General features: G+C 35.5%; 2 protein-coding genes across 2 annotated transcripts; both read left to right on the forward strand.

Annotated features, from left to right (window-relative positions):
- The first annotated feature begins 1,401 nt into the window (after positions 1 to 1,401).
- LOC122032067 (AP-1 complex subunit mu-2-like) lies at positions 1,402 to 8,105 on the forward strand. The gene is made up of 11 exons (XM_042591319.1): positions 1,402 to 1,790; positions 1,928 to 2,074; positions 2,157 to 2,219; positions 2,365 to 2,541; positions 2,635 to 2,738; positions 6,614 to 6,721; positions 6,863 to 6,959; positions 7,069 to 7,166; positions 7,290 to 7,431; positions 7,548 to 7,670; positions 7,752 to 8,105. The coding sequence occupies exons 1-11, from the start codon at positions 1,662 to 1,664 to the stop codon at positions 7,848 to 7,850; spliced, it is 1,287 nt and encodes a 428-aa protein (XP_042447253.1). The 5' UTR covers positions 1,402 to 1,661; the 3' UTR covers positions 7,851 to 8,105.
- Positions 8,106 to 9,162: 1,057 nt separating this feature from the next.
- Positions 9,163 to 11,741, forward strand: LOC122032254 (short-chain dehydrogenase TIC 32 B, chloroplastic-like). The gene is made up of 8 exons (XM_042591528.1): positions 9,163 to 9,854; positions 9,936 to 10,167; positions 10,235 to 10,314; positions 10,697 to 10,850; positions 10,932 to 11,010; positions 11,097 to 11,184; positions 11,282 to 11,328; positions 11,403 to 11,741. The coding sequence occupies exons 1-8, from the start codon at positions 9,725 to 9,727 to the stop codon at positions 11,589 to 11,591; spliced, it is 999 nt and encodes a 332-aa protein (XP_042447462.1). The 5' UTR covers positions 9,163 to 9,724; the 3' UTR covers positions 11,592 to 11,741.
- The last annotated feature ends 240 nt before the right edge of the window (positions 11,742 to 11,981 follow it).

Genomic DNA, 11,981 nt, shown 5'->3' on the forward strand with positions numbered 1-11,981 from the left:
AATAGAATCAAATCAAATGACTTTGAAAATAAAATCAATAAAAATAATAAAATATGATAGGTGTATGATAGGTGAGAATCTGAATTTATAGATGACTTAATAAATTTGAATTTTTAAGAAAAAAGAAAGTACAATTTCTCGTATTAAGAATATCCATATCAGTTTCTCTATCACTATATCTAAAATTTAGGATAAATAACTTACTTTATTAAATATAGATAATCACTTTTCACTACATATTATATCAACTATCCTAAAATTTCCATCATCCTTAATTTTTTATTATTTCCTTTTTTATTATTAATTTTTTATTATTTTCTTTTTTATTATTATTATATTTATGAAATGAGTGGAAAGAGAGAGATTGAAAAGAATGAGGGGAAGGAGAAAGATTAAAAAGAAATATTATTTTATTTTTAGGGTAGAGGTTTTATTCCCTAAATTTAGAAAATTAATATTCATCAAATCTAAATTTAGGGAATGAATAAGGTAACTAATGCAAATATTTTTTAGCTACCCTATCTAAAATTTAGGGTAAAATTTTTAGATAGAGTAGCTATGTGGATACTCTAAGAGCATTCACATCAGTTTTTCTATCACCATATCTAAAATTTATGGTAAATAACTCACTTTATTAAATTTAGAAAATCATTTTTTACTACACACTACGTCAACTACCCTAAAATTTTCATTATCTTCATTTTTTATTATTTTTTCTCTTTCTTCTATTTTTTATTATTATATTTATGGAATGAGTGGAAGGAGAGAGATTGAAAAAATGAGTGAAATGAGAGAAATTGAAAAGAAATATTATTTTATTTTTAGAATAGAGGTTTCATTACCTAAATTTAGAGAATCGCTATTCATTAAATCTAAATTTAAGGAATAGATAGGGTAGCTCATGTAAAAATTTTTTAACTATCCTATTTAAAATTTAAAATAAACATTTAATTCACTCCTATTCATGGTATTTTGCCTAGAATTTCCAAGAAGTCTCTTGGGTCAACATATATCAACGGGATCATTTAGATGGTAAGAAAAAAAAAATGTATTCCCACAGTAAAAATATCAAAATAATTTTATATAAAAATGAGAAATATTACTCTTCTTTTCTTAGCATATCAGAGTGAACCATATTGTCTTTAAATACAAATTTCCATTGTCTAAGATCAACGATAAAATAAATAGAATTAACGTACGGTAAATTTTATCATAAACTTTTATATTCAAAATAATTATCGACGAAAAGAATATATAACAATTTACTCGAAAATTACAATTTTACTTTGGTGGCACGATCCCGTTGCGGGAATCCGGTCGAGTTCGAGTTCCGGTTCGGTTAATTCCCGATCGATCGAGTCACGTTGCGGACCGGTGCATCCACACGAACCCCTTCGTGCATTGCATCTCCCAAAAGTAGAAGAGCAAGAGCAAGCGCTTCGACGGCTTCCCGAGATCTCATCCGTCCTTCTCCGTTCTAATCGCATCGTTCCCTACTCTTCTTTCTTTGATCGGTCTCTCCTCTTCTTCGATCGCTGCCTGACAGAGGAGTTTCAGCCACAGGAGTCTCGGAAATGGGATGTGACGCCAGATCTGGAGCCTCGATTCTGCCCCCGATCCGATTCTGATCCGTGGAGTTCTCGCGTTGTCGAGCTGAATCCATGGCGGGCGCCGTCTCCGCGCTGTTCCTCCTCGACATCAAGGGCCGCGTCCTCATCTGGAGGGACTACCGCGGGGACGTTTCCGCAGTACAGGCCGAGCGCTTCTTCACAAAGCTCATCGAAAAGGAGGTGACTCCCTTTCCATATCCCAATTTTTTCTTTCCCCATTCCATAATTCTAGATCCGTTTCGGAACTCTAGAATTCGCTTGCCCAGCTCGCTCTTGGTGCAAAAGTGGAAACTTGAGCTCCTGCTTTGGCGTTACAGGGAGACCCGGAGTCACACTCGCCTGTGGTGTTCGATGGTGGGATCAGTTATACGTTCATCCAGCACAATAATGTCTTTCTAATGACAGCTGCGAGGCAGAATTGCAATGCTGCTAGCATCCTCCTCTTCCTGCATCGCGTCGTTGATGTGATCATTCCTTTATTAGCGATGCAACTTCCTTTTCTCATACGACTTTTCTTCATCTATTTTTGAATTATTGACGATGCAGGTATTTAAACATTATTTCGAGGAATTGGAGGAAGAATCCTTGAGGGATAATTTTGTAGTTGTGGTAAGGGATTTTTTTTCTTCTTCTTGTTTTCTGAGTTGGTCTTGTTGGTGCCGGACGCAATTCGATGAACAAGGATGGGGTTTTCTTTTCTCTCTCTTTCCTTTCATATCCTGCACATTGAAATCGAATTGTCTATTGTGGACAGTACGAGTTGCTTGATGAGATGATGGACTTTGGTTACCCTCAGTACACTGAAGCTAAGATTCTGAGTGAATTCATCAAGACAGATGCGTATAGGATGGAAGTCGTACAGAGGCCTCCAATGGCTGTCACAAATGCAGTGTCATGGCGCAGTGAAGGCATTCGATACAAGAAAAATGAAGTAGGTCATGTGTTCCTTCGTTGCTGGTTCTGTTCGTCACTATTCATCAAATTATCCTTGTGTAAAGGTGTGAACATATTCTTTATTTCTCAGGTATTCTTGGATGTTGTTGAAAGCGTGAATATTCTCGTTAACAGCAATGGACAGATTATCCGTTCTGATGTTGTCGGAGCATTGAAGATGAGAACATACTTGAGGTGAACTATGTTTTATTTCTCTCATTTCATTTAAATTCTTCTCTCTAGGTTCTGTTATATTTTAGATCATTCATTTTCCTCTTTGTTCCATAGTTATTAAAGGCGCTTGCTTGGCTATGCCTAGGCACAAGGTGTAGCCAGGCGAGCCTCTTGCGCCTTGTCGCCGTAAGCGCGCGCCTTGTGAGAGGTGACAAGCATGCTCGAGGCACGATTTTCCTCGCCTCATTGAAGCGAGATGTATAGATGTAAATCAGGCCTAAAAAATCTTTTTAAATCTCAATGCATATTAAAATACCTTTAATTACCCTTTTAATTAATTAATTAATTACGTAGCATACATGCAACATTTATTTCTCTACTTGTGAATGAAACTAGAGTGATTTTGAAGATGTAAGTATAAATATTTAAAGAAATATTAAATAAATTTATTATAAAATTTAAAATAATTTTTTATTTTGTGTGAAGCTTCATTCCAAAAGAAGAAACAGGTTGAAGCAAAAAAGACTAAATACTTTAGTTTTTATTAAATATAATAGGGCTTTGAGACATCAATATGATATGTGTGACACTGTTGATCCTATTTCTTTGAACGATATAAACAATAGCAATGAATGGTTGATGGGGAGTTGAATGAAAACACTGATAAATAAAATGACTTATGATGATAATTTGACTTGGAGTGAAGTTGCACGAGCTTCTGGAGTTGGTGAACATGCCTATAGTTTTAGATCTCGAGCTTCATCTTCTTCAAAAGAAGTAAGGGCAACTACATCAAAAGGAACTAAGAGAAGATCTTCTACAAGTCAACTTATTGATGAAGAGGAGGAAGAAATTGGTCTTGAAGTAACCGATCAAGATTCAGCTATACAAATTTAAAACATGATGTGATGATGATGATGATGATGATGATTGATTGATTGAAGAAGATGATGAAAATTTTGATGATTTAGATATTTGATTTTTTTTTTTAATTTGAATTATGTGTATAATGTATTTATTTGCTATGAATTTTATATTTACATTATCATTTAATATTTTATAGACTATAGTTTTGTTAGTGAAATATTTTGGCATAAATTCTCTATATATGTTTGAATTGTAAAAATTTATACCTATAGTGTCTTACTATGCTAAGGTGTGCGCCTCACTTTGCACTATGTGCCTTAGGCCCCATAGCGTCTTTGTGCTTTTGGGTGCCTCATGTCTTAAATAACTATGCTCTGATCAAGGTCATTCATAAGCTCATACTAATGTGCTTTTTCTTTTGGCTAGTGGATAGATGTAATTGATTTGCTATTTTGTATTTTTGTTATGTCAGTAACAAATCACAAAGGGTAAAATTCCATAATATTACTTGGTATGTTTAATAGTCATGATGATTCACTAACCGCTATTCCTTAAACACCTCTTGTGGATTATTACTCATGTTTGTCCCAAGAAGCATAAAATTTTTTCAATAAAATTTGGGCAACTTATTAATTATATGTTGTGCTCATTATAGCTACGAGGTAATCAAATATTGCAGCATCATACTGTTTTTAGGACACTAAGTGTTTCAAGGCCCCATGGCCATTAGTTACTCATTGTATAATTTTAGTGTTTTTTTTTTGTCAATTTTCTCAAAAACAAAATTTCATCATATCTAGTCAAATACAATTCGATATAATTTGTGTAAAATTTGAATTAATAAGCCAAATTATGGACTGAAGTTGACATTTTAGAAAAAAGGGGGTATATGGAATACTAATAAACTGCAGGGAGTGCATATAATTTACTCTAAAAAAATCTAATGGATTTAGGGTGATAGGAGGAATGGGGGTCACTCCCTAGGGCCACTGGGTGTATTTTAAATCTGTTAATGCTGAAGCTTATAGATTGGCCAACTAAGATGAGATTTAGTGTGCCCTTAACTTTCTATACTTCTTTTTTTTTTTTTTTTCCAAATTTGCAACTTCAATACTCATGGTGTTGCATGGAGTATCTGCAGATGTAAACCTGTTATTGTCCTTGATTGATGAGCTAAGAAAATTTGTGGGTCATAGATTTGTAAGGTTAATAAAGTTTAGATTTAAGGATATTTGGTATTTATACAGCCTGATTCAACAATGTGAAGGCTTCAATTGTGTAGATCGCTAAATGGTGAGCCATCTTTACGTTTCTGTTGACAAACATGGAATTTCCTGTATATAGGTAATAGGTTCTATGTATCTATTACTGAGCTACTTGAATGAAATATTCCTTATTCTACAATCTTGTATTCCCCCTGTTTGTTTCAGGTTTAACTTTGAATCTGGCAAATTATACTCCATTGACCATGTAATTTATCCAGTTTTCTTAATAACACCCTAAAGAGGGAAAGGAATCATTGGTGGTGTTTTGTCATCATGGTCTGCTCGAGCGAAGAGATGGGAAAGAGCAATATCCTCCATTTAAACAATAGGACTTTTTTGCTCACATATAAAGGATCCTCGTTAAAAAAATGTAGCCGGTAGGCTTCCTGTTGGATCTAGTCATGGCACAATTTATGATTTGATTGATTAGAGAGTTTATAAGTTCATTATAGACCTAATTTACACAATCAGTATAGAATTTTCATTAAAGACTTGTTTGATTGGTAGATTATCTATATTGCTCTTGTCATGAACTTTTATAAAATTAAGTTTGTGCAATGAGCATATTCTCACTTCAATATGGAAGGTTGAAAATTTCTGAATGGAATCATATCGATATCAATTTTCAATAATAAGTGTTTCAATCTGTTTGTCAGTTTCAATTTTTTAAATTTTATCAAGGCATTTATAAAGTAGATGCTAGCAATTCTTAAGATGGAAATTATCTTCTTATGAAATTGAAGTTTTTTTAATCTTATTTCTATGTGTCTTGACCAATAGCTGGGTAGCTTCTGACTCTGTTGGTTGTATAACTCGGTTTTCTCCACCTTGCTCTTTAGGCTTCTAGACCTCTCTTATTTTTGCTCTTTCAAGGCAACCAGTACAGCATCTTTATCTTGGTATCTCATCATTGCCTCTAAACTTCCCTTATTGTCTTAAATGTTATACTTGCATATGGTTCTTATACCTATCACCTGTAGCAATCCCCCTTTAATAGACTTACTATCTTGTTCCTGCAACCTTTGATACTGACACTCTTCATTTACCCCCTTCTTTGCCTGCATTGCACCAACACTCTGAGTTGATCATGCATTTATAAATAGCTATGCCAAATACTATTGTTCAGTTTTATGTTTCTTGCTTGCCTCAGTATAATTTTTCACGTTGTCCTTTAAAATAATTAGTTTTATTGCAACTTTGTCCTGTATACAATTCACTAGTAGATAACTAGATACATTCCAGGTGAAAGTTTGGTGCTAAGTTCTTTACCATATTTTACAATTGAAGTTCGTAAAGATCTTAGTGTCTGACAAACATGGCTGCATAGTTGTTGGAATGTATGCTTTAGCTTGGTCTTTCTTCTTGTATGGAAATTTTGTTTGCTTATCATAATAAAATTGTACAGCAATGGGTCTCAGGGTGAGAACAATAGGGTCAGTACTTCAAAATGATTGCAGATTTTATTATTGCTTGCTTACTTCCTTAAATGGATCTTTCAAATAATGACATCCGTTGCCTCTTCAAAATTTCATCAATTGCTCATCATGAACAATTGTTTTTATGTTAAAACATGACATGAATGTGTTTTTCATCATTATTACTGAGCCACAAATTCTAAATCATTTGATTACTTTTAGTTGCGCCAACATTTCTACACATCTAATAGTATTTCGCATGGTGAATGAAAATAGAATATCATGCCACTAGAATCATATATATGAGAAATTGAAATGTAAAATAACAAATTATACACCATTTATGCAGTGGAATGCCTGAATGTAAACTTGGGCTGAATGATCGGGTACTTTTGGAAGCTCAAGGGCGGACAACTAAGGGAAAAGCTATAGACTTAGATGATATAAAGTTTCACCAGTAAGCGGTCCTTTATCCTTCTTTTCTCTATCCCTCTCTCTCTTTCCTTTCTTTAAAGAAAAATTGAGAGGGCTGCTTGACTGTTCTGATCGTAGAGACAATATTTATCTGAGTACTGAGGCTTTTACACTGTAATTTAAGGTGTGTACGATTGGCACGTTTCGAGAATGATAGGACAATATCCTTCATACCGCCTGATGGGTCATTTGACCTGATGACATACAGACTCAGCACTCAGGTTACCAGCGATTGATGCTTTTGCTTGAAAAGAAAAATGTGAAAATTTGGTCTTCCTTTATTAGATGTTCTTTATGTTACCTGTATACTTATTGTTCTGATCTTTTCAGGTAAAGCCTCCAATCTGGGTGGAGGCTCAAGTTGAGAAGCACTCAAGAAGTCGCATAGAGATCACAATTAAGGCAAGAAGTCAGTTCAAGGAAAGGAGGTGCTATCCCACTGCTCTTCGTGATTTATCATAGCTGATAGCCTTCTATTCTACTTTTTTTAGTGCATTGCGAGTTTGCCACGTCAAATTTTGAAGAGTTTCTGTTATGTTTATGCCACACAGCACGGCTACAAATGTGGAAATTGAGCTGCCTGTACCTTCGGATGCCACCAATCCCAACATTCGGACATCCATGGGTTCTGCGTCATATGCTCCTGAAAATGACGCATTGGTCTGGAAAGTAAAATCTTTTTCTGGCGGCAAGGTACGAGGCAATTTCTTTTTGTTAGATAAATTAAGGACGCTGCCAATTGTTGTGAAGTAATGTGCATGTATTCATGACGACACTTTTAAGTTTTTTTTTTCCTTTTCAATACTTAGGAATACATGTGTAGGGCAGAATTTAGTCTTCCCAGTATAGCTGCAGAAGAGGCAACTCCAGAGAAAAAGGCTCCTATACGTGTGAAGTTCGAGATCCCGTATTTCACTGTCTCTGGCATACAGGTATGTTCCTCCACAATTTCTTTACTGGATTTATGTAAACATGGTTAATGAATTGATGCATCAATGCCATTGATTGCTTAGGTTCGGTATCTTAAAATCATCGAGAAGAGCGGATACCAAGCTCTCCCCTGGGTGAGATACATTACAATGGCAGGGGAATATGAACTGAGACTCATCTAAGAACCCATTTGTACGCTGTTTGGCACTTGTGTTCAAGATTTCAAGCTTTTATTACTCGGATTCACATGAAGTATGAAGATTTATTAATTTTCTCTTTGAAATACAGCAGAGTTGCAATCAGCAATATTGTGTTTTACACTTGATTTAGCATCTATATGTTTAGTGTCGGAAGGATTCAATGCTTGTTCGAAATGATCACTAGATCACTGTTCATTTTCTTTTTAATTGAATGTATTGATAGCTTGATTACAATTATTCCCGATTTATTTTCCATTTGTGTCAGTAATAGATGTTCTTGAAGATGATTATCTCTTGCTTGATGTACAAAGAAACATCTTGTAAACAATCTTGCCAGGAAACTGATATTAGATTCGCTCAAGCTAGAGTATGCATGTATTCTTAATTTAATATCAGGCATAATTTTGTTATTCATGTGCTTTCTCTGATCGCGTTCTGCATCAGACCTACACTGAACACGTTTCCACATGTTTAAATAAATGTCTTATATAATTTGATCATAATAGTTATCTATAACATTTTTTGACAAAATATTTTAATTAATATTTTCTAATGTCATTTGAATATAAAAAAAGGACAGTTCGGTCTACGAAGTTCTCATCATGCGGGGTTCCGAGAAAGGAGTCATTGTACGTAATCTTATCCTGTTTTTTTTTTTTTTGTAAGAAATTGTTTTCAGGATTCGAACTCGTGATTTTTTGATCACATGGTAACAATTTTATCGTTGCGCCAAGACTCCCTTTCAATGTCATTTGAATATGCAAAAAATAATTAAAATATAAAAATAAATAGATAAGAAGAGGAAAATACAATTAAGAAAAAACTAAACATATTAATAGGCACCTAGATAATCACATGACTGTCATAACACAAAAGCAACAAAGTTAAACTCATGAAAACAAAGGCTACTACTACCTTTAATGATTCCAACTTTTGAATGGGGATTTGGTTTTTATAGCTGAAATTAAGTTAATTATGCTCTAATAAAGCCTTCTAAAGATATGCTATAATCAATCCCTTAACATAAGTTTGACTACTAACTCTATATCTATTGACTATTGCAAAAAGAAAAGCATGAAGCTGCCCCCAAATCCAGGCTCAAAATGCAGACCAAGTTAGCACCACTGGATCTTGTTGTCTAGTTCTTAATTATGTATAATACAATATAATATATCCCCTATAGGTGAGGAGATCAGATCAGCCAAAAAGCTCACTGAAAGAAAAAGAAAGCTCCTCATGATTCCATTCTAAACTAGTCCAATGGATTTCTGAACTTTCTAGGGACAAGCTCAGCTGGAGACCCCCCTCTAGTTCTCTTTTTGTTGAGTTGTTGGTAAATGAAGCCAAAATAAAGTATAATAAGACAGAGAAGAACTTTAACATACCCAAAAGTCCACATTACTGTTCAGTATCAGATCATAAGCTCCAGATTACTGAACCATTAATACCTCCATGACCAGTGCTGCAGGAAGTGCATGGCAAGGAAAACCTTGATCATGGAGTTGAATCATTTGCATGGTGACAGTGGGGCACGTTCGGGTGCTGCTACTGTATTCCAGCATGCAAGCTAAAGCCTGCCCTTCACTGGGAGGACCCGGGGGGCCCCTGTGTCCACCCCTGCTCCTTGAGAAGTCCCCATCAATGCTTCCTTCCTCCCCAATCCATCCAACACGCAGCCATCATCATGCTCGGGGTCGAACTACTGCACCAGTGCTGGCGCATGCACGATCCTCTAGGGTTGAATTTTCATACGACAGACGTCATTTCTTGTCTCTATAAACTGGTCGTGCATGGCTCATAAAAAGGGTGGAAGGAAATGGCGAAGCTAGTGTAGCTGTGAGTATGTGTTGTCCTCCATGAGAGAAACACTGAGGTATTTGCTAGGCTTAGCAGGGCCAAGCGGGTTTGGATCCAGTGTCACTGCTGAGCAAGTCTCACAAGACATTTACTCTTCAAACCCTCGCAATCTCACCGCGATCATCACCGGTAGTTCATTTATCTCTCTTTCAAGCAAAATTTGCATGATTATTGATCACTTTGTTTGGTTCGAGTGCTGCTTGACTACAGGAGCAACCTCAGGCATCGGGGCAGAAACTGCAAGAGTGCTCGCGAAGAGAGGTCTGAAGCTGGTCATCCCTGCGAGGGACCTCAAGAGAGCTGCTGAGGTCAAAGCATGGATCCAAGAGGAAACTCCAGACGCAGAGATTTTTCTGATGGAGATGGATCTCAGCTCATTTGCTTCCATCCAGAGATTTTGCTCCGCTTTTTTGTCACTTCGATTGCCGCTCAACATCCTCATGTGAGTAACCAATTCTTCACTGATCATGCACATCGTAGATTATGAAGCTTACTCTTTCAGTGCGCAGAAACAATGCTGGGAAATACTGCAAGAAGCTTCAGTTCACCAAGGACAAGTTTGAGATGACCTTCGCTACAAACTATTTAGGTAAGCCATGCATGAATGCATGTACAGTTTAAATTTTGAATTCGGAAACTAAATTATTAATTGGAGTCGAAATCCCTGGCAACTCCCATCTGGCCTCCATTTTGTTCACTTGAAAAAGGAGGAACGAATCATATCATGAGCATCAATTGCACTCTCTCTGTTTCCCTTTGCAGAGTGGCAGTAATTGTGATAAAAGGAAAAGGAAAGTGAAACTATTGCATGATCCTTCTTAATTCATCACCTTGAAAGAGCAAGAGCTCGTGTGCATTGAGAACATTTATCTGACAACAAAAGTATACGCCACATAATTACAGTCTTGAAGTTTGAAACTAAAAGGAATTAGTCTTAGTTTGTCTCATTGGGTTTTAATCTGTCTCTGTAGGTCATTATCTACTTACTGAAAATTTGCTGGAAAGAATGATTGAGACATCAGAAAGAACAGGAACCGAAGGGAGGATTATTAATGTGTCATCAGTGATCCACACTTGGGTGAAAAGGAAAAGATTCAAGTTCTCTGACATGCTAAATCCGGAGGAGTAAGAAAGAAGTTTTAGCTTAAGTTTTTCACTTATTTTGCACCAATTTGGAGGGAAACTATGGTTCTTCTTTGCCTGCAGATACAATGGCACAGTAGCTTATGCACAGTCCAAATTGGCAAACATTCTGCATGCCAAAGAAATTGCTAGAAGATTGAGAGTATGTGCCAAAAAAATAAAAAGGATTTTTAGTCAATTTAATTTGTGCAGGAAAGAAATGCAAAGTTAACAATCAAGGCGTTGCAGGAAAGAAATGCAAAGTTAACAATCAACGCATTGCATCCAGGGATAGTGAAAACTGGAATCATAAGAGATCACAAAGGCTTGATTACAGGTTTGAACAATACTTAGATGGAAATGTTCATAAAACAAGAATCTTGAGATGAAAAAAATGACTATTGATGTTCTAACTCTGTTATCATCCATTACAGATTCAATGTTCTTCCTTGCAGCAAGGCTACTAAAATCAACACCACAGGTGGGATATCTAATTTTTTTTAATTTTTTTTTTTTAAAAATCTGCTTAGTTCTTTGTTTAAATCATGGCTGCAGGGAGCAGCAACAACTTGCTACGTTGCTTTGAGCCCTCAATTAGTTGGTGTCTCAGGAAAATATTTTGCCGACTGTAATGAGAGTTCTTGCTCAAATCTAGCAAACAACGAGATTGCAGCTCAGATTCTGTGGCGCAAATCGCACTCACTGGTTCTAAATCATGTGTTGCAGATGAAAAAAGAGACTTAAATGAAGCAAGTATTGATGGCTGTTTTGCAAGTCTTTTTTTCGTACCTGGTATATATATATTAAATGCAACAAGAGTTATTTTGTAAGTGCTAAATTTTGATGGAAAAAAACAGAGAGAGTTTCCTCAAATAAAACATCTAAAAGATTATAGAGAGAAGATTAATTTTGGGATGATATCCACTATCCTTCAATCGGCTTTTTACCTAACCATATGTGGTAAATTTTTAAAATTATCTAATCGTCAAGATAGTTTTAAAATTACTAAATAATATATTTTTTTTTATTTTATCTCTATCAATCGATTGATTTTTTTACCAGTCAAATCAATTTTGTTCTACGTCGAAACATCACAATTTTAAGTAAATCAGTCAATTGATTTATTTTTTCTTT

Source organism: Zingiber officinale, chromosome 11A (assembly GCF_018446385.1).
Source record: "Zingiber officinale cultivar Zhangliang chromosome 11A, Zo_v1.1, whole genome shotgun sequence".
NCBI classification, from domain to species: Eukaryota; Viridiplantae; Streptophyta; class Magnoliopsida; order Zingiberales; family Zingiberaceae; genus Zingiber; species Zingiber officinale.

What these genes read in the sequence shown, in the direction of transcription:
- LOC122032067 (XM_042591319.1), top strand. Translation starts at nt 1,662, where the DNA reads ATGGCGGGCGCCGTCTCCGCGCTGTTCCTCCTCGACATCAAGGGCCGC. An exon ending in TTCGATACAAGAAAAATGAA is followed by an intron (nt 2,542 to 2,634) that starts GTAGGTCATGTG and finishes TTTATTTCTCAG; the next exon opens with GTATTCTTGGATGTTGTTGA. An exon ending in CATACAGACTCAGCACTCAG is followed by an intron (nt 6,960 to 7,068) that starts GTTACCAGCGAT and finishes TGATCTTTTCAG; the next exon opens with GTAAAGCCTCCAATCTGGGT.
- LOC122032254 (XM_042591528.1), top strand. Translation starts at nt 9,725, where the DNA reads ATGAGAGAAACACTGAGGTATTTGCTAGGCTTAGCAGGGCCAAGCGGG. An exon ending in TTGCCGCTCAACATCCTCAT is followed by an intron (nt 10,168 to 10,234) that starts GTGAGTAACCAA and finishes TTCAGTGCGCAG; the next exon opens with AAACAATGCTGGGAAATACT. An exon ending in TCACAAAGGCTTGATTACAG is followed by an intron (nt 11,185 to 11,281) that starts GTTTGAACAATA and finishes CATCCATTACAG; the next exon opens with ATTCAATGTTCTTCCTTGCA.